The 24,738-nt window shown below is 35.3% G+C and overlaps 1 protein-coding gene across 1 annotated transcript in view; it reads left to right on the plus strand.

Moving 5' to 3' along the window:
* XPR1 (xenotropic and polytropic retrovirus receptor 1) overlaps positions 1-24,304 on the plus strand; it is a 107,177-nt gene extending 82,873 nt beyond the window's left edge. Inside the window, exons 12-15 of the mRNA XM_081946842.1 lie at positions 10,254-10,420; positions 12,048-12,187; positions 13,424-13,645; positions 20,324-24,304. Of these exons, the coding sequence (XP_081802968.1) occupies positions 10,254-10,420; positions 12,048-12,187; positions 13,424-13,645; positions 20,324-20,384 (590 nt within the window). The 3' untranslated portion in view covers positions 20,385-24,304. The remainder of the gene's footprint in view (positions 1-10,253; positions 10,421-12,047; positions 12,188-13,423; positions 13,646-20,323) is intronic.
* Positions 24,305-24,738: the final 434 nt, after the last annotated feature.

The following is a 24,738-nucleotide window of genomic DNA, read 5'->3' on the forward strand; positions in this document are numbered from 1 at the left end:
TCTCCTATGCTCTTATATGCCAGCTGCTGATTTCAGGAAGAAGTGAGGCCACTAAGCTTCCATGCGGGAAATTAATACCACTTTGTGGGGAAGCTGCTTCAACATATTGCAACTCTTTTGATGGGCTTGTTTTCCTTCATTGATTTTTTGATGTTGACATTTCTGGCTGTATTCCAAAGACAGAATCCCTGAGGGAGAAAGAGAGCCAGCGAGTAAGAGAGAGATTAAGTAGGTGTGGAAGTCTGTGGGATGAAATAAAGAAATAATGAATGCTCCACCTTTGATTACAGAGAATCAAAATATAGTCCAAGGCTCCCAAGATAGAAATAGATGAGAATGATTTTCCTTTCCTTTTTAATAAGAATTTACCAAATTGTGCCTATTTTTTTTATGAATGAGTCAAAATTGACAGCTCTACCATGTCTGTTCTTAGGTGTTTTATATAGGCTTTGCTTCCCAGTTTAGCTTTGAGAATGTGATAGCCTAATTTGAAATTAAACTGGATATAGCTTGGATGTATAAAGTCTCTAACTTGAAGGTTTCCACAAGATAATTGTTGAATCAGGCAGTCTGTAGCAATTTTAAAACTAAGGCAGTTTTTGATAACCTCTCAGTTTCTTGGTCTCACTATCATGGCTCAATATTTAACAGAAACCACAGTGACTGGCCCTCCCAGAAAGCTTATCATAGCCATTATGTTCTGTGCCGGTTTTTGATAGCAAACAGTATTGATTATTTTTCTCTCAGTTACACTCAGCAGAATACATTGTTTGACTTTCCTAGATAATTTAACAGTAAACATTCATTGGCAGCAAATCCAATGTTAACAGTCTGTAGTACAGAAATGATTCTGCATGCATAGAGGCTATTTATACAATGTATGTCTTTGCTTAGTGACCACAGTTGGGATTGGCAGATCTATCTCTTAATCTCACAGTCACTAAGTGAAACGTCCCATGACCACAATAGGTTTATGACCTCACTTCTGCCATGGGTTGTTAAACAAATCAGGCATGGTTGCAATGCAAGATATTACATAACTGTAACTTTCAATTTCACTGCTGCTTTCTCCAATTGATTCTGTTTGCTGCAAGCTCATTGTGTAGCAAACAAATGGCGATAAAAAGACTATGGGATGCTGCAACGGCTGTAAATGCCTGTTGGTGAAGTGGCCAAATGGTGATCACATGATGACAGGGATACTGCATAGTCATAAATATGAGATCATAACTTCAAATAGCCACCAAACAAAGCAGTCGCTAAGCGAGGTCTACCTGTGACAAGAATTAGAAGGAAAAATCAGATACTGTAAAAAGTTATACTTTGTAAAGGGAACATTCGAATTTGTGATGCTCACTTGTGCTACTTTTTTGCCTTGTTAAAATATCCAATGTAAACTATACATGCATTCTATTAGACTTGAGAGACAATTGTTAGCTTGAGGAATACCTCCATTTTTGCACCTTTTTTGACTTTTGTATTTTGATGCATTTTTACATGTTTCAGAAGTCAAGTATCATATTTTGTGTGATTGTTCAATATAGAAGAGTGAACTTTTTATTGCGAAAACCTTCCGACAAATTGAGTTTTCCAAAATAATTGCCGAGCAATGGCAGCATGTAAACCTCTGCAAAAAATACAGTCAGATGTAATTTCTTTTCAAAATTATAGTATAAAACTATTTCTCATTTTGATGAAGTTAATATCGGTTAACCATCTGTTAATGGTAGAAAGGTTTCTGCCTAATTTGGGAGAATTACCTGGGCAGGAAAACAAAAATGCTGAGAAAATAAAAAAAAATCAAGTACCAATAGAAAGGAAGGGAAGAATGAGAAAAGGAAGCTGAAGACTTTCCATTCCTGCCTTTCCTGCCAAAAAGAGATGAAGGAATTAAAAGAAGCATAAATGGATGTAAACATCTCTCCTGCCTGCTCAGAAACTGTCAACGGCCTGATATGACTGCTAAATCCTGTGTTCACTAAAGAAATCTTTCCTTATTTCTACTATCATTAGAACTATTAGCAAGTAAGATACAAGAAGAAAATAGCTCAGCAACACAATTGCATTTATGGCCATTTGCTGTGTCATAAGGTTGTGTAATCAGATTTTACGACAGTTACTAAAAAACAGTAGTTATTTCAGTTTTTTGGTAAAATCATACCCATAGTGACCATTGGTTTGCTGAAAAGCCGCAGCATTTATCTAACAATTGCAAAGGTTGTTAAACAACCATCACAAAAAACAATAGAATATTTAAACATTATTTACATTATAACTTACAACCATTACGAGTAGGCTCCATTACAGTCATAACTCAAAGATTACCTCTGGTTCCCAGAATTCTAATTGCAGGGAATCCCTCTTATATCAGTTATGTGTTTAATTACTAAATATTACATTATTAGTTTTATGACAATTTAGAAGTAGCAAATATATTGTTAATATTGTTATTAAAGTAGTCCAATGCATCAGACATAGGTGTTCAGATACACATCTTTAAAATGACAAACAACTGTTTTGTTCTTTTAGTTAAAATGTTTTGTGAAACATGAATAACTATATAAAATGAATTAAGTATGCAAATCATAACTAGAAATATTACAATAAAAATTATTATACCATAGGAGTAGAATGAAATTTCCCAAATTTCATACAGAAATCCAATAGAAACAAGCACTATTTTGAAAGCGATAAGAAAACATTCCTTATCTTGCTGCATTTTAAACTGGTAATAGTTGACAGGAATTAAACACAACAGCTTTTCCTACATCTATTTTATTCAGTATGTTGATTTAGTTTCAAATGTCTTTGTATATGAAAGTCCTCAAGTAGAATTTTTTTTTTAATACAGACAGACATTATAAGTGCATGTACCTTGGCTTATTTCAACCAATAAAAGAGAATTGTAGTGCTTGAGGGTTCTATTTGGAATATCAATGTTCTGATTTTCTGAACAGCATTGAAAAGAATTGTTAGGATTTGCTAGTGGAGAAATAATTGCTTGCCTAAAGCAACATCATTTTGGAAGATCTCCTGAATACCAATGAGGAAAAACAATAGGGAATAAAGGTGACAATTGAATCCTAGAAACATGAATATTGAGAGAGAGGTATTGTAGACAAAAATTCAGAAGGTGAGACCAAATGGTTCAGGAATGGATTCCTTTTTATAAGATTTTTCTTGGAATCTTTCTGATTTTTTTTATTTTATTATACAGTATATTTTTTCAATAGTTCCACTATAGAAATTTTACAGAAAACATAGTTTCCTAATCGCTACTGAAGACAGTTGTGGCCTAAGGATCCAGTAAAAGAAAATGTTGATTCTGCCAGAATAATTGAATAGAAGTGTCTCCTTATTTTTCTTCTTTCTCAATTTTTGAAAATAATTTAAATATGTGCGGAGAATGGATCATTTGAACTCTAGATGTTTACATATATCAAAAGTTTTTGGAACAGACAGAAAAATGTTGGCTCATTAGGAAATTGACAATTTGTGATAACATTTATAAAAGTATTTTGTAAAAGTTGTAAGGAGTGGTCCTATGATCCTGTCTTAAAGTTCGGTAATTTTGTTCGTATTCGTCTAGCCATTCATATTAAGTCCCTTTTTAGATGCTTCCTTCAATATTGGCCTTGTTTTCCTGTGAGCACTTCAGACACCTTTGATTGTAGTTTGCATCCCATGATGGCTAGGGTATTATCATAGATAGAGATAGATTCTCTTTTACAGCACATGATTCCAAAATTATCTACTTGTACTTAAAGAGTTCTACAATGGAAACCCAATATTAAATATCTAATACAATAGCCAAGCAAAAACTCACCTTATTTTACAGCTTTCATTTTTGACATTTTCTAAAAATACGGGGTCTGAGAACCATAGGACAAATTAGTTTGCTTTATTTCAGTTTCTAGTTGCAACTAATTAAATCTGCTCATTACTGTTAAATTATTCTAAATGATTTATAATTGATCTATATTAATTTTGTCATATGCAAAGGAAGAAAATGAAGAGACATGCACAGGACTTGCGTATAATAGTAAGCCATAATTTAAATTTAGGTGTATGACCAAGAATTTGTGCAGTGTAAGCATCTACCCTTCAATTTTCTTCGCTCTGAAAGAAATAAATGCAGCCAGTAATAGCAATAAAACAAGAATAAGCATAATTGTAGCAGTTATTATAGATATGTTCATAATAGTGGTAGGTAATAGTGGGTGTGTTCCATATTAACTAAGCTCCCTCCCTTACAGAATAGATACACTATATCATGGCTTAGCATAATGTGTAAACCAGATTTGTGGCTTAAAATTTATTGTAGATAGTTTCTAAATAAGTCTACTTCATGCTAGCATTGTTTTTGTGGTTTGTTTAGGAAAGCTAGGTTTATTTTAAACCGTAGGTTCTTTTTAAAAAACAATATTTCAGTGAAACTGAATCTTTTATTGCTCTCCATATGCATTTAGAGAAGAAAAGCTATTTTGAAATCCTGGCATTCTGCATTGGATCATTCCATTGTGCACATAACCATATATTATAGTTGATCATTATGTGTGAATGAAGCTATTAGCATTAATCTTTAAAGTTTGAGGTTATTACATTATGGCTAAAAACATTCTGGTAGTAAAACCTACACGTTAAGCAGATAAACGATGAATAAATTATTATAAATTATCAAGATGGTAAATATGCCAATTTATGAAAAATGTTGCAAGGTCTAATACGGTGTCTTTAATTTTTAGAACAGGCACATTTGTTACTTGAGATTTATGATTACAAAATCAAAAACAAATATATCTTTACACATGAAATTCTACCATAACTCCCCAATTATTATTTGGGATAATTTTGCTTTAGGATTAGACAATCTGTAGACCTCAGAACACTTCCAAAAGCTGATACTGAAAAGTAATTCTGAATGAATTAGAAGGATATTGTTTTAATATGTGGGGAGGATTAAATACATTTAGTTTTTGCCCTGACACATTTCTTTATCCTTATTCCTTATCTTGTGCAGACCCTGTTTTAACTGGATTAAATCACTTCATTGTAATAAAAAACAATTGATGCAAAATAATGATTTAAATTTTTTTCAGCTGATATCAACTGAATTTTAAATACTTATGCTATGTGTTCAAAAAAATCACTTGAATATTTATTCATTCAGTGTTTACATGTTCACATAGAGGGACTGTAAAGACTGGCATTTGTGTGGTAGAATTTTTGTGAAGAGCCTAGCAATTAAAACTTGAGAGAAACTTGCTATCTTCTGCCTACAGTAGAACCTCTGGTCACAACCATAATTTGTTCCATAACATTGATCACAACTCAATTTGGTTGTGACCTGAACCTAGTTTTGGAAATTTGGCATTTACCAAAAAAATAGTGCAGAAGGTGAAATTAGCTGTGGAAAAAAAATTGTGAAATTTTTGGTCAGGAACATGATTTGGTTGTAGTCAGAAGTGTTTGTGACGAGAGGTTCTACTATATATAAATTTTTATATTGGACCTCCCTATTTCAGCAGTATTTGAATGCCTTTGTTGACATAATCTTGTGCATCTTTATCAACTGTCACCTATTTTTAAAAAGTGACTGCTATTTCCCCCTTTGGTAAGAGCAAGGAACCTTTTAACCACCCTGGCCTTGGTCCTGAGTTTACAAATTCAGTTAATCAGTACCTATAAATTGAGGTTGTTTAATATATATTATAATATATATGATTTCTGATTTATATTATATGATATATGATATAATTATATGAAAACATACACCCAAAATACATTATAGAGGAGACTTTACAATGTAAAATGTAATGCATATGGAAAATTAGATGAAACAATGTTGTACAAAGATTTAATATATATTTTAGTGGAAAAAGTATCCTGTATTAATTTAAATTCTTCTATATGTAGAATTTAAAATAATCCTTACTACATCTGAATTATTTTCATGAATTTAGTCTAAAAACCAAAAAAAAAAAAAAAAAGATCAAGTTTCCCCCAGGGATACCATCTCTATTCATTCTTTATTGTAAAATACCCTGGTAGATAACTGCTAAGTGGATTGATGACATTCTTGTTATTTAATTGAATTTCTTTTGTGCAACATTGTGTTACATATTTTGTATGCGAAAGCATCCATTTCCATCTACTGGAGAATATTTGAATGGCATCCTTATTGGTTACAATAACAAAAGCAATCTGCATTTGTGCAATAGTTTCTCTAAGAGTTTAACATATTTCACATACACAATTTCTTATTATCAAGCTATCCTTGAAAGAATCTGGCCATCTCAGATAAGTACTTCGTTGTCAGATAAATTATTTATTACTAAGGGTATGATTATTTAAATCAGGTTTCCCATACATTTTACTCTCTTTTTTTTAAAGAATTGTATTGGTTTTTAAACATTTATAGGGAAGGGTAGGTGGATATACAAAAATTTTTGGCAGCTACATCGTGCTGAAAGTAGAAATCTCTCCAAATCTCACAACTTTTACAGAAAGAAAAACAAAAGATAAAAGATAAGCAAAAACAGCATCTTATTATATATTGTATCAACCCTATGTTCAATCACCTCTTTTACCACTTTCTAATATATCAACAATTACAATAATATTTCAAATACATTTATTTTTGTGACCTGAGTCTTTCCAGTATTGCTCCCACCCCCTTGTCCCCTGGCGGAGCCGTAGTTCCTCCCTCCCTCATATCTTGTATATTATCACCTTTTTCACTACCTCTTATAGTTTCATCCTCTAGGAGGGAACTGTGTTTTTTCATGAAGGCCTCTGCCTCCACAACTGAATTAATTCTAATTCTGTTTCCCTCCCAGAAAATCAACATTCTTTCTGGCATTTTACTCTCTTAAGATAAGATCTAACATAAGCTTCCTATCCTTCTGCAAGAGCCTAAAGTTCTGCTCATTGGCCTAGCGACCAAATGGGGGAGATTCATGCTGAAGGTGACTGTTGGATTGATGGCAGACGCCCCCCCCCCCCCCCTGCTCTGCTCTCCACCTGTCCATCTTTTTGGATATCATATTGATGTATTCTCATTGTGTACAGTTTACATGCCTTTCATTTTCTTCCTTTTTATTATTGTAAGCCACTTAGAGTAGCCCCATAGCACGATAGCTGGCAAATAAATTAAACAAATATTGTTTCATAGGTTTAGTAAACAATCAAAAGCCATGTTAAATAGAGTTTACCTAAATGCTTCATTCTAAAAATCTATCTTTTGTTTTCCTTTTGTTGTTTCCAATGTTACTCTTATTGGGGTTATTTTTTTCCTTGGCCCGACATTACTCCATAAAATGAAAGAACAAAAGAAAATTTATTCATTCATTTATTTTATCAAGTTTACAGTATGAAGCCCCCCCTCTCATAAGATGTGAGCCTGGGCAGCATGTAGCAAAAAAATATTTTAAAATAATCATGTCGAACACATTCATATTTTAAAAATGTGTTTATAAAAAGCACACACAAGATTTGATCAGTAATTCAATCATCTCAAAGTCTCTTTAAATATTAATTATTTAATGACTATAAGTAAAAGCTTTAAAAAATGGGTGTCATATGTATTGCTGAACTATTCCAGTTAGTATTTCCTACCAGTAGAAATTGCTGAACAAACCCAGATGGTGCTTGTCATTTGCTTAGTATTATGCACAAACAAGGAGCTTTATTTCATTCCTAGCCAGTTAGAACTGTAAGCTATGGCTATTTATTTGCATATTTTATTAGATTACTTATCTTTTCACTAGAGTTTAAAGCAGGACACGTAAAACTCCCTCTTCATTTTTTTTCTATATAGCAATAACCTGTGAGGTAGATTCCCTAAGGCCTGGATGGTGAACCTATGGCATGTGTACCATAGGTGGCACGCAGAGCCATTTGTCAGGGCACACGAGGCTTGCCCTGTCAGCTGGCCAGCGTGCATGTGCGCGATGGCAAACTGAGTTCAGCCTTTTTTAAAGCCATTTTTCGCCCTTCCCAGGCTCCAGAGGCTTTATAGGAGCCTGGGGAGGGCGAAAACAGCCTTCCCCCCCCACCCGGAGGCCCTCCGGATGCTTCAGGAGCTTCCCTGAAGCCCCCAGAGCAAAAAAAACCCGGCCCTACAGGCAAATCAGAAGTTCAGGAAAGGACTTCCAGTTTGCTTGTATGGCCGATTTTAGCCCTCTGGAGCCTTCAGGGACCTTCAGGAGGCTTCCCTGAAGGCTCCAGAGGACGAAAAACGGTCCTACGAGCAAACTGGAAGTGACTTCCGGTTTGCTCGTAGGGTTGTTTTTTGCCCTCTGGAGGGTTCAGGGAAGCTCTTGAAGCCTCCGGAGGGCTTCCCAGGGGGGAGAGGCTGTTTTCGCCCTCCCCAGGCTCCTATAAAGCCTCTGGAGGCTGGGGAGGGCGAAAAAAGCATGCAAAAAATGGAGAGCGCCTGTCATGCATTCATGCACGCTGGGGGTGTCGCACATTGTATTATGGGTGCGGCATGCCCGCGCATGACCCCCCCCTGCACTCCCCCCGCTTATGGCATGTGAGCCAAAAAAAGGTTCACCATCACTGCCCTAAGGAATAGTATCAGATCCAAAGTAATTTAGAGTACTGAGGCTGGGTAGAATCTGGAGCTCTCTGATCCTAATCCCAACTCTTTCACTATACTGGCACTTTGTTATTTTTCTTAAGAGTACAGGAAAACAAACACCAGAATTCATGTGTAGTTACAGTAGTATTTAAAACCCTTTATTAATATTTCTGTAACATAATGACCAATGAATGTGGTCTGTTTTCCACACAAGTTCTAAAAGTAGTTAAAGTGAACCTAATTAAATTAATGAATCAAAAACATTATACTTATTCCTTTTTCATTGAGGAAAATAATCCAAAGCTAAATATTTGCATACGACAAAAATACATGAACCTTTGTTTTCATTAACTGGTGTTCTCCTTTGAGCAATATAATGACTGTAATTAAATGTTTCCTGTATCTGTTGATCACTCCTACACATCAGCTTGGGGAAATTTTAGCCCATTCCTCCTTAAAAATCAGCACCAACTGAGGGAGGTTGGGCAGCTTCATTGAATTAGGCACTTCGTCCTTTCACAACATTTCTTAAAATTTATATCAGGATTTTGACTTGGCTGTTTTAAAACAAAAATTTTCTTCTGTTTTAACTGTTGTACTTTGGTCATAGGACTTGTGTTTTTTGAGTTGTGACCTACTTTCTCTTTAGCTTCAATTTACAAACAAATACCCTGAAATTTTCCTGTAGAATTTGCTAGTAAAATTCAGAATCCATAGTTCCATTAATGATGGTAACCTATCCTCGTCCAGAGATAGTAAAGCAAGTCCAAATCACAATTCTGCCATCACCACATTTCACAGATGGAATGGGGTTCTTTTACTGGAATGCCTTTCCCCAAACATAACTGTTTTTTGTTTATTCAAGCTCAAAAGTGCTATTTTAGTCTCAGCCATCCACAGAACACTCTTCCAATAACCTTTTGGCTTATTCACATGATCTTTCTCAATGTATAGATAGGCCATAAAGTTCCTTTTTGGAGAGTAGCGTCACCTTAAAAATATGATCTGCATGTAATTTTAAACTCCTTTAATTAGTTTTTATGTACTTATTGCTATTGTGTACTCATTCATTATTATACAAGCTTGCTTATGCTCCACAGTTGTAATCAGATACTGATATACTGTATATAACCCCACCATCTTGTTATCATTAAACATATATACACACACACTGAAGCCTGTTGAACACAAGATTAAGACAGTCACGTAATATGTATTCTTAGGAGGAGTAAGCGATTTAAAATATTTGAACACAATACTGAATTGCAGAGCTATACTCAAACTCTTAGTATCCTCAATCCTTTAAAGAAAAATAAACATACATCCTCACACTGTACGAAGATGAGTGTTTATGACCTTTGTGGGGTGGGGTGCAGAATGTCATTGGTAATACTTCCCTGTAGCATATAAAGGTAATTTCCTTTTAACCAACTATACTATGATAAGATTCTAAGTGGTTATTTAGATGTGAATAATCAAGGCTTTTTATAGATGTGGAAAGCAGATACTACGTAGTATTTCTTTGAATGCAGTGTTATAGGGGTTCACACATATAAAATACCATCCACTGCCAAAAGGAATCTGAGACATGATTAACTAAATTCCATTTTATGGAGTGAAGTGTGTACTATATAGTCTTATTTAACATTACTGTTTTTCTTTCTTATAGTTCAAAAACACAATGACTACCAAGTATTCTTCTATTTGTGGATTGTCTTCTACTTCATTAGTTCCTGCTATACTCTTATCTGGGACTTGAAGATGGACTGGGGTCTTTTTGACAAGAACGCCGGTGAAAATACTTTCCTCCGGGAAGAGATTGTATACCCACAAAAAGTGTGTATATGGACATTGTTTATTTGGAAATGGTTATGAGAGACTGCAACTGTTAAGTGTGCATGCTGAAGCGGGCTTCTGCTAATAATTAGACACTATCTTTAAAAATGTGTTTTGAAACGGAGAACTGATTAAGCTGAAACATAGTTGGAGGATCAAAAATAAATAGATACTCACATGAAGAATTAGTTCTGAAAGAGCAAAAAGATTAATTTCAATTTTTCTTCCATCACCTTAGCAGTTAATTATTTTGTCTTTCATTTTCTCTGTTTCTGTTTCTCAAGCATGCACACATTTTCACTGGTCATCTCCTCCCATCCCCACATCTTAGTGTCATAAAGCAATGACCAGGTGCTCTAGAGATGATCCTAGGTTTGTTTGAACTGATGGGAACATGTCTGGAACCTAATAATTGGTTAAGTTGTAGTTTGGCAAAAAAAAAAAGGATATATACTGTGCAGAAGCTCTTATGTGCAAGAGACAGCAAGTCTTTCAAGGCTTCAAGATGTTTATGTTTGACACCAACATAAAATGAAGGTATACTGTATTTCTTGCAGTTATATTACTGTCCACCAAAAGAATGCAGAATAGAACCAAAAAACTAAAATGATTGTTGTCTTTGCTTAATAGATTTTTATTGCAAGCACTGTAGTAATAGATTGTAAAGTACAAGTAAGCTATTATGTATGTTATGGTTTGAAAGATCTATAGTTCCTTAATAGGATACAGATAGTCCTTGACTTACAACCATTCATTTAGTGACTGTTTGAAGTTACAACAGTACTTTAAAAAGTGACTTACAACTGTTTTTCACACTTACAACCATTTGCAGTATCCCCACAGTCACATGATCAAAATTCGGACACTTGGCAACAGATTCATGATGGTTTCAGTGACACAGGGTCATGTGATTACCTTTTGCAACCTTTTGACAAGCAAAGTCAATGGGGAAGCCAGATTCATTTAACAGCCATGTTACTAGCTTAACAACGGCAGTGATTCAGATAACAACTGTGGCAAGAAAGGTCATAAAATGGGGCAAAACTCACTTAACCACTGTCTTGCTTAATGGAAATTTTGGTTAAGGTTGTAAGTCAAAGACTGCCTATGTTTAGAAAAGCATATCAAATTCATTTACTGGCAAACTATCAGAAGTGAAACTGTTGCTGCCCTTTTAGTTAGTGTAATGTTTGTCCAACCAGTAGACAGCTAGAAATTCAGCTCATCTCCGATGATACTGTACTTATAGTCATAAAAAATGACTGCAAAGGTAGAGTCTGCAAATAAAGAACTGGATATTTCATCAGTGCACTGCTTGGAGTGTCCAAGCAAGGGTTAATTTCTGTCCCACTGCCCAAGGACTGGACTGAAAATCTTTGGCCACGCCCTCTGGCTCCTTCCATCCTCAGTTTTTCTGGAAGGAGCCAGAAAGCATGGCCAAAGATTTTCAATCCAGTCCTTGGGCAGTGGGACAGAATTTAACCCTTACTTGGACACTCCTGCAGTGCACTGAGAACGACCCTTCAGGTAAGCCAATGGTCACTCTATTTGCATATATTTATTTGGAGGTTGATTTGGTGGATATTATTCTTTGATACTACAGCTCCCTATTTTGTCTGTTTATCAGGCCTATTACTATTGTGCCATTGTAGAGGATGTGATTCTACGTTTTGCGTGGACTATCCAGATTTCTCTGACTACCATGGAAATTCATCCTTTTGCTGGTGACATCATTGCTACTGTATTTGCACCACTAGAGGTTTTCCGGTAAGATGCACTGCACTGATAGCATAGTTACTGAGTTTTGGAAGGCCTATTTGCAAATAATTATGACTATATTTATCTCCTATAATTAAAAAATATTTTATTCTCTCTCTACAGCTCTAAATCAGCTCACTCAGATGAACAATGCTTGTGGCATTCAGAAAAAGTATTATATAGCATTTAAAAATGCAGACAGAAACTGCAAATCAAAAGAGACCTTAGATATGGTCTCTAGCATTCAGGATTTGAAATGTCTACATTTATAACTATTAGAAGTATCCCAGAAGCTAATTACAATACAATACAATACAATACAATACAATACAATAGTAGAGTTGGAAGGGACCTTGGAGGTCTTCTAGTCCAACCCCCTGCCTAGGCAGGAAACCCTATACCGTTTCAGACAGATGGCTATCCAACATCTTCTTAAAGACTTCCAGTGTTGGGGCATTCACAACTTCTGGAGGCAAGCTGTTCCACTGATTAATTGTTCTGACTGTCAGGAAATTTCTCCTCAGTTCTAAGTTGCTTCTCTCCTTGATTAGTTTCCACCCATTGCTTCTTGTTCTACCCTCAGGTGCCTTGGAGAATAGTTTGACTCCCTCTTCTTTGTTTTAATTAATTAATATAATTCCATATTATTTTTAGGAGGGGTTATAAAAAATCTATGAAAGTGAAATTTGCATTTTACCAGTGTTTGAGAATTTGGCTTTATCTAGGTTTGGGGATCAAACCTAGATTTAATATTTGAGTAAGGGGACTAGGCTTCAGTATCCAAGTTTAGCATAAGCTCGCATCAACTTATTATATTGAAATTTTTATCTTTTTTCTCTCCAGTATTTGACCTGTTACATTTACATTATTTACTTTGTTGCTAATCATATCGACATATTTTCTTGGGTTTTTTTCTTGTTTATTTTATTCTATTATTTTACTTTTACACTTCCTTTTAATTTCTTTATTTTTTATGGTTTGAGCCACTTGGGGTGTGCCCCATGGTGAGCTTGATAGCAAATACATTTAATAATAATATTTTTTTTTAAAGACTGTCATTCAATGTACATATATTGATGGAAAATTAATGCAAATGTTCTCTGGCTTTAGTTTATTTCTTTGTCATTCCTTTGGGGAGAAGTGGAAAATTGATTTTCCTTATAAAATACATTTATGCATTAGTCTTAGTCTATGTTAATATCTTCAAATCTTTGTTTTAGTTGCTTATTATCTTCCACTTTTCAGGCGGTTTGTATGGAATTTCTTCCGATTAGAGAATGAGCATCTGAATAACTGTGGTGAATTCCGAGCTGTCCGGGATATTTCAGTGGCACCACTGAATGCAGATGACCAGACCCTGCTTGAACAAATGATGGACCAGGAGGATGGTGTCCGAAACCGCCAGAAAAATAGAGCTTGGAAGCGTAGCCTGAGTGTGTCCTTGCAGAGACCACGTCTTGCTTCACAGTACGTGTTACACTATAGCCCAATGAGTTTGTTATTTGATTAGAAGAGCTTTTCTCCATGTATTTCCCTTCAGTTTTCTTGGGACTGCAATTTCCAGAATTCCTACCTGGAATGACCAAAAAGAGTGCTGAATTTTCTGAAGGGTATAAATTAGATTTAATAAATAAATCTAACATGGGAGAAGTAAAAGAAAGGTGGACATTTTTTTCTATTGCACAAGAAGCCAGTTTACATTGCTTTCTGATACCCAATTTTCTTAAGGTTAAGAATTCTTAATGCATTTTAATTAATATATGTAATATTTAATTAAATTAAATTAATGCATTCGCTCTTCATGTAGCCAGAAGTTAAATATCAGTGGAAATAAAATTGATAAACTGAATTTTCTCTCATGTACAAATACCCATTACCCACTGGGTTGTTGGCATTAGATGTTGGTGTTTCAGAGAGTCCTAAATCTTTTCCTCTAAATCTTGTGTTGTGCTTATCGATCTTTCCTCTCCTCATAAGATGCTCTTCTTTTGTTGGGATGGATCATTCTTACTGTCCACAGTATTTGCCAGGAGAAAGTCAGCATTTTGGAAGATGGGGAACATTAACCTTGAGAATGTAGTATGTCAAGGTGCTATCTGTTCTTTGAGGTAATTGTCCTAGATTACAGACATAGGAAGGCCTCGTTTGTCTTGGAGCCCTACAAGTTGCAAGAAATGGAGAATGGTAGATTGAACTTTATTCATGGGCAGCGTTTTTTCATTCAGGGCAGAAGGCTTTCAAGGAGAGGAAATCTGTGGTTGGTATAAAAATACTTAGAGTTACATTGAGATACTACATGAAGTTGATGTTAAGTTAGATGCTGGCAAGAGCAGAATGTACCTAACTTACTTAACTGCGGGAAGGTTAGAATTCATGATAAAGATGTGACATAGCTTTTGTATTCTTATATTCTTGTGATCACTTATCTAATTAGATTCAACTATTAAGGTGCCTAGTGCAAAGAGGTTAATATAATTTATCAAGTTATATGCAGTATTTCTTCATATTTTGTCCAAACCCAATTCTGATTTAAATCTATTGCCCTGCTCAGTTTATCGTAAAATCTGTTTCATACAGATTTTCTACATATACATATAGCCCGTATATATAGCCTGAAATTAAGATTGTTTTAATATTTCCAAATATGTTGAGCTGAAGCCTGTACACCAAATCTGCATAATTTACATGCATAACAGTTGGTGTGACTCACTACTAATAAGTAATGAATCTAGCTTCAGTAATACCCAGGGGAAATATTAAGCAGTTGCTGTGATTCCAGCTCCCTCAGGGCTGTAACTCTTATAACAAAGCACCTTCATTGGTTTCTTGCATAAGTCTTTTGGTCGCGGTCATAACCTATTGCATAGATTCAAAGTGTAACTCGGTCTTCTGATAATCTTTTAAAGCTACCATCTTCCATTGTTCCTACTGCCATCACTGGTAACCTGGGCATACTGACTAGATACCAAGCTAAGTAAAAGATATTCCCCAAATGACCTTCAATCATATTCTCCAATAAGCTTGTTGTCTTGTGGATGAAGCTTATTCCTTGGTTTTATTTACAGGGTTGTTATCATTTATACACAAATATCAGTGGGATGTGCTATCAGATTTATAAGAGCTAGGGACAGTTCCTCCTCTAAGTAAATGTGCGTTTAACTCTAGGCAAGCTATCCTCGTGTCAAGTTCATTGTTGTGTTTTCCCTTCTTCCACCATTTTGCTCTGGATTATGATAGCTCCTTTTTATCTATAGGGGCCTTGACCTGTCCCCATACTGATCCATTGCTGTTCTGTTTGGTGTTTTTGTTACTCTTCTCTTTATGGTGATGTTAAAGTTTACACACACACACAAACAAACAATTACTATTAAAGATTTTCACATAAGTAAAAAGTAAACATGAAATTATATGGAATAAAAATAAAAAATAGAAATCAAAGAATAGCTAAAAACAATTGTGCAGATAGAAAGAAAATATGGTGATGCTAAAAAAATTAAATTATTTTATAGCAGAAACAGCTCTTACAGGTATATTCTTCCATAGCAACATTATCAACACAATATGATTTGGGGGGAAATTTTAAAGGAGACTGTATCATATTTTTGTTGCATTAAGTTGCAATTCTTAATCATTTCTGCCTGCCCGTTCCCTGTTCAGAGAAATTGTATACAACATAATTTCACCTTGAGAGTAATTGAATGGCCATGTTTTATGTCCAGATGATTATCAGTGTTATGACCTTGTATTCCTACAGCCATAAATTGATTTCAATAAAGATAAAATTCAGTCATCTTTTAAAACCCAACCAGGAATAATTTGAAATCATCTCAATAAAAAACTTTTTATTCTAATACATCAAAGGCAGTTTACAGATTAAATTTAATATAATTTTTGTTATAGCCATGGTAATTTGGGAGCCACATAATAACTCTCAGATTACTTGAGTTACAGCAGTTGGGTAAGAGAATGCATAATTGTTTTCCTATTTTGCATTTCATTCACAACAACATTATCCTGTTAAAAAATATCGGAGTTGCCACTCTTTTTAATTATGTGTGCTTAGGCAAGGAAGATAATGCAGTATCATTTCCCAGTTTCTTTGTGGAACTGTGACATACAGGCATGAAGAATTTTGCCATCCTTATTGTCTGTTTTCCCTTCTCAGTTTCCATTAGTGCTGCATTTGCTGCAGTCCTGTCTAAATCATTTTAGTATAATCCTTGTTGTTCTATCCTCTGGAGATTTAGCTTTTGATAATCCTTTCTTGTAATTTTATCACATATTTTCTCAAGGAGAATTTTGAATTGATTTTGTTATTAGCAGCTTTTAATTGGTTGTTGATTGAAATAATTATTTGAGAAAGTAATGAACAACTTTTGGCTTTAAATTCCAGCCGGCATCCAATTTTTCCTCTGTCCTCAAATTATAAGATCTCTTAGCCTCCCAATTTAGCACAGCATAATTTATGAAAGGTAACAGAGTACAGTGCACTTGCCATATAATTATGTTGCAGTTTAAAGCTCATCTGAAATTCAAAATACATCCATTGTTACCTCTTTCATTTTTTCTTACTCTTTATCTTGCTATCATTTATTGTTCAAATTTTTTATCTTCATGCTACTATGCAAGAACATTCCTAGTTGGTGAAGGCTTCTTGGGAAGTGACAGGTAGCTGGATCCATGCTATAATCGAAGGAGGCAGTCGTGCACCCTTTCCTCAAAAAGCATCCTGGACAATTTTAATCACATTTCCAATCTTTTCTTTTCATGGAAGATGAAAAAGGGTAGAAACTGATTATCTGAACCCCTTTCAGTCATATTTCAGGCGCAGACATCGTATGGAGACAGCATTGATAGCATTTGTGGTTGACTTGTTGTGAATTTGGGATGTTGGTAGAGCAACTGTCCTGGGTTTCTTGATCTTTCGATAGCTTTCAATCCCATCAACCTGAGTGTCCTTCTAGCCTGCTTGTGAGAATTTGGAGTGGAAGGTACAATGTTGCAATGCTTTCCCTCCTTTCTCTGTGGTTGGATTCAGTAGAAGAACAGTCAGACTTGAGATTGCTAGTGTACGGGCTACCACCTCTTTTCTTCAACATCTTCATGAGCTTGCTCAGTATCCAGATGATACAAAATTATGTATCAGACTTACCAGACAACACTGAGAAGGAACAGCTTATTAACAGTCCTGAATGAATTGCTCTTTAAGACTCTTTTGGAGTCACAGCTCCTTCAATGTTGTCTGATGGGATCTAGGAAGCAGAACAGTTCCTGTTCTATGGAACACTGTTTCTAGAGGTTGGTTGCTCCCGGTTCGGCCCAGTTTGGCTGAACCGGTAGTAGAATTCAGGCAGCGACCCAGGCGTGCCACGCCCCCGAACCGGTTCCCTCATTGCTGCTGGGCCGCTGCCATTTTGGTTTTTAGTGACTGCGTGTGCGCAGTTAACTGTAAATTGTTCTGCGCATGCGCAAAGAACAATTTACATTGAACGGTACACATGTGCGCAGTGCACATGTTGCGTGGGGTTGTGAACTGGTAGTAAAACTGACAGCAATCCACCCCTGACTCTTCCCCTACCAAGATACATCTGGGCCTCACCCTGACTATATTCAGAGGGTTCTAAAAGTCTGGCTCTTTCCCCAGGCCTGGGTTAGCAGGAGTGTGTGAGTCCAGCATGTTTTGTTATCTTTTAATGTTGATTTTAGTTCTAGTACTTGGCTATGTTTTTTTTAAGTTGTACAGGTAACCCCTGACTTATGATCATTCATTTATCAACCAAAGTTACGAGAAAACTGAAAAAAAGTAATTTACAACAGTCACAGCAGCTCCGCAATCATGTGATTGCAGTTCTGATATTTGGCAACTGGCATATAATTACAACAGTTGCAGCATCCCAGGATCATGTGACTGCTAATTGTGACGTTCCCACTCAGTTTCCAACAAGCAAAGTCAATAGATGATTCACTTAACCCCTCTATGATTTGCTTAATAACTGTGGCAGAAAAGGTCATAAATTCAGATGTGATTATGTGATGACTTACTTAACAATTGCATATTAAGCAATGGAAGTTCTGGTCTGAATTGTGGTCATAAATCAAGGACTACTTATATTGTTTGATTATTTTTACCCTACACCAATGCCCTTGTGACCTTTCATTTAGATTACTGCAATATGCTCTACATTGGGCTGTCATTGAAGAGCATTCAGAAACTTCAGTTGGTATCAAATTGAGTTGCATGGCTAATAAATGTTGCCGGATACACTGCAATGTAACATCATTACATGCATTGGGCCTGCTGCTGCAGATCCCATCAGCCCAAAGAGTGTCGACTGGCAGGAACCAGAAGATAAGCTTTCTCTGCTGCAGCCCCTGCCTTATAAAATATCCTCCCCTCAGAGATTGGAATGGCCCCAACCCTAATAGCCTTTTCCAAGGCTTTAAAAACTTGGCTGTGTACCTGGGTCTGAGCTTGGTATGTTTAGGGGCAGGGGTGTCCGAACTTGGGAACTTTAAGACTTGTGGACTTCAACTCCCAGAATTCCCCAGCCAGCCATGCTGGCTGGGGAATTCTGGGAGTTGAAGTCCACAAGTCTTAAAGTCCCCAAGTTTGGACACCCCTGGTTTAGGGGCTCTGTTACTTAACTAGCCCTCTCCTACTTTAACAGAACCTTTTTTATTTCCATGAAAACATTGCTCATTTCTCTCTGCCACTTTTAATTTTTATTCTTTAAAATTCTTTTTATTTGCTGATTTATATGTTTGTCTCTGGGTTTGGGTTTTCTCCTTTTTCACAGCAATCCTTTTATATACATTTTCTGATACTTTATTATACTTTATTGTTCCAACAAGCATACTTTTTTGTACTCCCTATTTGCCTTCATATTTGTATAGCAATTTATAATTGTTTTTACTCTCTTCCAGAAAGCTTCTACATCCTCTTTAATACCTTCTATTAATACATTTTTAATTATTTTTTTTGTAAAGAACTTGTATCTTCCTGAAGTCATTCTCATTTCACTCATTTCACTCATTTCACTTTTCCCCTCTTCTTCCTTTTCCATTTTCCCCCAATCCATTTTTGATAGTTTCAAAAAATGGTCTGTCTCACATTCAAAACTTCTCATTGCTCTTGTACCCTTCACTAATTGTTTCCTGTCAATCTTTCGTCATAAACCACCTTGGTTTTATATTTATATTCATGCCATTGCTATAAAACATTAATAACATAATCTTTCTTAAGCAGCTATTCTTAAGTTAGCATTCTCATTCTTTCTTGACTCTCTAAAGGTTTATCACTTTTTCTGTTCTCTCACACCTTGTTCAAGCTCATGTGTTCATCACATGTAACAGATTTTTTTCTCTTTCTAGCAATTTTCCCCCCCTTCCAGATTAGAATGAACCTGAACTCTACTGCTTTTGTAAACAAACTAGAATCTAATCAGATTCTAGAATCTAAAGATTACTTTGCAGGGCAACATTCAACTCATGCAAGCCTTCTTTGATTTGAATTGTTTAGAAAACAAAGCTATTCATGGCAAGGAGCTTGCAACAGGGGCAAAATATATTCTGATCATAGAGCATCACTGCTTATTCTGTACCAACAATGATTACAATGAATGCCCATTGCAGTAGAAATGCTTTATCTTCTGGATTCTTTTCATACTAGCAAGTACTCAGCAGAGGGAGCTATTGATATATAATATTTATTCAGTTCAATAAACATTAATATGCCTGGACAGAATTCTTCTGCTTAGGTTGTGTTTTGAATGCAGCTATTTCCCCAGATGTTTGGGTCAGGGGGTAGAGGAACTCTGCTAATAATAATAGCCAGTGGGGTTAACAGTTTATGTTGCTAGGATAAATAATTAAAATTTAATTGTTCTAAAATACCGAAAAGTGTTTAATAGAAATACTATGGCATACTCTACGAATTATACAACAGTACTTAGCTGCGGTCAAATAAACAAAATTAGATTAATCCTTTTTAGATATTTTAAAGCAATTATATTTTTGTTCTTTTATCCTAATTGTGACTTTTGTGTTTTAACTGCTGATCTATGACCAAATAGAGATTGATTAATTGATTGATTGAATGATTGAATGTCAAATTGTTAATCAAAGTTTAATTTCCTGTTTTCTCAGGTCAAAGATTCATGACACCAAAGTATTAATAGAAGACACAGATGATGAAGCAAACACATGAAATGTCCACAGAGTCAAGTTCCACATCCCTCATGTTCTTTTGCTTTATTACCTTCCCAAACCCAACAGCCACCCAGTCTATCCTCTGGTATAGTTCCAGCTAAAAACAGGAGAAAAATCTGAACACATTTTCTGAGCTCTTCCGGACTGGTTCCTATGGACTCCAACAAGCTCACTGTGTTTTCCTTTCTTTTCTTCTGGTTTTAATTTGATTTCTTGTTTTTAAAATATAAATCTAACTTTGTTTTGCCAATCAGAGGGACATTTAAGGAAGGAGCTGTCTTAAAGATTGTTTACAATCTCTTCAAGGACATACAATCTGGATGAAGAAGCATCATTTGGACTCCCTAATGGGACTTTACTGAGAAATCATTTGGTCTCTGCTCAGTCCAGTTTTTACTGGTTGAAACTGGACCAGCGTTTTTAACTCTGGCTCGCGCTCTGGTTTTTGGTGTTTTCTTTCATATCCAGCGCCAAGGCACTAGCTGCACTTGCCGGGAAAGTGCACTTAGAGCAGTACCTTCATTCACGAAGCTACTTTTTAATTTGGTGTAACTTTCTTTTTCTTTTTTGAAATATGATGTATTTGTTGCACATAGTTTTCATATTATTTATGATAGTTAACCTTACGAGAATGGTTTCTGAGTCCTGTGCAATGAAGGTGGTAACTCTTTTAAAAAGAAAAAAAAAAGGCAAGTGGTTGGGGAGAAGGGGATGTAGATCCTGGATCTCTCTTGCTGCAAGGTTAAGCCCTTTAAAATACCTCTTTGAGAGAACTTGCACCAGCTTAACCTGATTTTTTTTTATTTTATTTTTCTTCTTATTGATTGATTTATTTTAAGCCAAAGTCGCTCTGTTGAGTTTTATTGCTGCTGGTGGTCCCGTAGAAATCTTGTCACCTTCCTTAGCTGGATCTTCTTTGTACGTGTGCCTCCACAGAAATAGTAACATGATCTCCAGATTTCTGTTGGAAAAAAAGAATCTAGAGATAATCCGATGTAGTCCGTCAGATATCCATGCAAGAAAGCCTTAGTTTGTACATTTAAGAATGGTTTTCATTTTAGTGAGCTGAGTCTCCAGGACATCATCCCATTTTAAATAGGGAGTTCCTATATGTAAGGTTCTTTCACTTCAGCTAAAAAATAGAGAAAAATAAAACTGATTGAGACAAAGGTCTGTCTTGTAGTGGATATAGGATTACTTATTCAGCAGTATATACTGGGTTCAGGCAGACACTCAACAGCTTGTCATTTATGTCATCCAGAGACTGTGTAGTCTCTAAATATTGAGAAAGTTGGTATTGCTATAGAAAGGGCTCTTTAATTTTTTCAATAAATAAAATATTTTGCCATACTTTGGCAAAAACTTGACTGACAATCACTGTCCAAGAACACCCTCAGGTTAACTTTTGTTTCATTTTTTAAACCTACCTGCCCCAAGTCCTAGATTTCCAGTGTGGTGCTAGGCCCTACTTTTACAAGCATTATGAGTGGCACTGCTAATTGGACTTATGGTAGATGATCATACACTTTAGTAAATCCTTTAAAAAAATGTTATCAGTTGATTGTTTTTTTTAAATTCCATATTGGCCTCCAGCATCCATAGGATAGAGCAGCATGAATGCTTAAGATGACCACTCCCTCTCCTTGTAGTAGAAAGCCTGTGTTGTGTATGCCAAGCATTTGTACTTCATATTAGCAAATGAAAGCTTATTGTACTCTGTTACACAATGTGTGCATTTGTGAGATCACCACCCTATGATGGGAGAAGCTATTTCAGATTTTCTTAAGTCTGATACTGATATAGGATTTCACAGCAAGGACTATGTTGTTCTTGTTTAGGTTTTTAGATGGTGTTAGTTCCTTTCTCCTGTACAATCTCCTTTGGTTTGCAAATCACAAGCATTTTAAGCAAAGAGGATTCCTCTTTTATCTTTTTTTTCCTTTCCAAGTTAATAATCTTGTCTATAATAATTTATTTCCTTATTTTATCTTTCAAGCCATTCACAAGACTTACTTTGTAAAGCAACTGTGACTTAAAAATAGTATGCATAATGTGCCTGTAGCCATAAGGAACTAGACAACAAATTTCTGGCAAAACAAATTAACTACAAATCAGGACTCCTTGACAGGCAAGAGAGCTGTAGAATGAAACTTTAAATCACAGTTATTTTTTATTGTGCTTTAACTTGGTAGAAGATTTAGGACATTGTGGTCGTAATGCAAGTAGATCTTGGAGTTGTACATTATTTGTGCTTCTGCAGTGTAGCAGTTATTGCTTGGTATTCTAGTACCAGGCTGTTCTAGTAGAAAAGTTGGATTTTGGAGTCCCACTAAGCTGTTTTGTAACAAGATGAGTCTGAAATTCAATGAGAGGTTTGTTTGTTTTTACATATTATAATAGACTACTACTGAACTTTATGTGAATAATGGCAACTACTTATACATTCAGTTAAACAAATATGAGAGGTCATTCTACCTAAGGAATGTAAATCTGAATAAATCATGCGTCCTCTAAATTCCTCCAGCCAAAGACATATAACAGGGAAAGATTTATTCAGGATATACCGAAGAATTCTGACATTTGAGGATTAAGCAGAAGGAATAACCTGATGGTGGAAATTTAGAAGTACCAGCAATCTGAAATAATTTGCCTGTCAGATTAGGAAGATTATATATGCCACAATCAATGTTTTTTTCATACCACCATCATCTGACTGAAAAAGATCACTGCCTTGTGCACAACACAACATTTTACATGGAAGTATTAAATGAAGTTCCAGATTTAAATTTATATTTAGGGAATTTGACTAACTTTCATAAATTGTATGTTGAGGTTTTTTGTTTTTTGAATCTATGTAATGATTAGCCAAGTTCATTAACTAAGCTTCCCCTCCCCTCCAGGGTGCTGTCATCAAAAAGCCCTAGATTGAATTGAATTATATATTTGGAAAAAATGTGTGTCCTAAAAAATTCATGCTTGGTAGCCCGATTTAAGAAATTGAGACCTCCTAATGTAGAGGTTCATCTCCAGAATTCACTGTATTTGCCTGTGGGTGGTTAGTGCAGAATTGTTCGTTAAAACCAGTCTATCTAAATTTCTTATGTAGAAAGATTTTAGAATCAATAAAATGGAATATTGAAATAGCTAGTATACTGTTTCCATTTTCCTGGAGTATAGAGAAATGCCATGTAACTAGCAAAAAAATATTCAGAAGATTTTTTTTTCCTCACAGAGTTTAAGACCTGAAAGAAGAGTTGATGCTTTTGGCTTTTACACTTGGCCTTTTCCATGTCTGGCAAATAGATTTAATGTAGCGTTACATAATGGTCAGATTTTCTTTGACCTACATGACAGGGGGATAAAAGAAAGCTATATGAACCTTATGGAAATTAATGACTTTCTTAAGCAATTACCTATTTTAGAAATGGAATGGAATTGACACTCTGCCAAGAAGACTGCAGAAGCATCTTTGTGAGGATATGCAGAAGTACTTTGCTGCTTTTTGGTTTCCTCTTTCAAAGTAGTTTTTCTTTGTTTTGTCAGAGAAGATGAATTTGTTATATTTGAATTAAAGTATCTCCCTTGCTCTTTGTCTATTCTCTATAAAGGTTACAGAATTGTGGAGAGTAGGAATCTTGCAATGAGTTTAGGCTTTATTCTGAGCATTAAAAAACCTTGTTTTCATTCTTTGCTTTTTATTACCTGATTTCTTTATTTTTTTTTTGATTGACACAAGCAAGTCTGCTTTGTAGGAAACTGAAAAGCTCGCATATTGGAAGTTAAAGCATGTGTTCAGGAAAAGTATATAATTCTGGTGTCTAAGGAGGAGATTCCATTGTGTTATTCTGGACTTTGGCTTGAAATTGATCACAAGCCTATAGGGAAGTAGTAGTAGTAGAAGCTTTGTATAGATCATTTTTTTTTAAAAAATATTTTAAAAACAATTTCATCATTAAGGAAGACCGTATTTCCCCCTCCCCACAAAAAAAAAAAACCTCCTTCGTTGGGCTAAAATGTGTCGAGTGTATTTATTTTCTGTGGAGAAGCAGTGTGCCTAAATTAAGCAATGTATTCAGCATCTAGATATTTCTAACCTTCTTCAAGAGATGCACATGAACATTTTAAATCCATAATTGTGTTCTCATATTTTCGTTTTCAAGGAAGCATTATTGATAAGGCCTCTAATCTTATAGTATCACAAATTTGCAAAGAGCAGGGAAGAAAAATGTAACTTGACTAGGAAGATTTCCTGTTGATATATAACAAATTTGATCTCTTGACTATCCCACTTTTCTCTAAGGGTCATAGAAAAGCCAGAAGGCATAAATTGAAATTCTAGATTTTAGAACCTA

Source organism: Natrix helvetica, assembly GCF_964273705.1.
Source record: "Natrix helvetica genome assembly, chromosome: 3".
NCBI classification, from domain to species: domain Eukaryota; kingdom Metazoa; phylum Chordata; class Lepidosauria; order Squamata; family Natricidae; genus Natrix; species Natrix helvetica.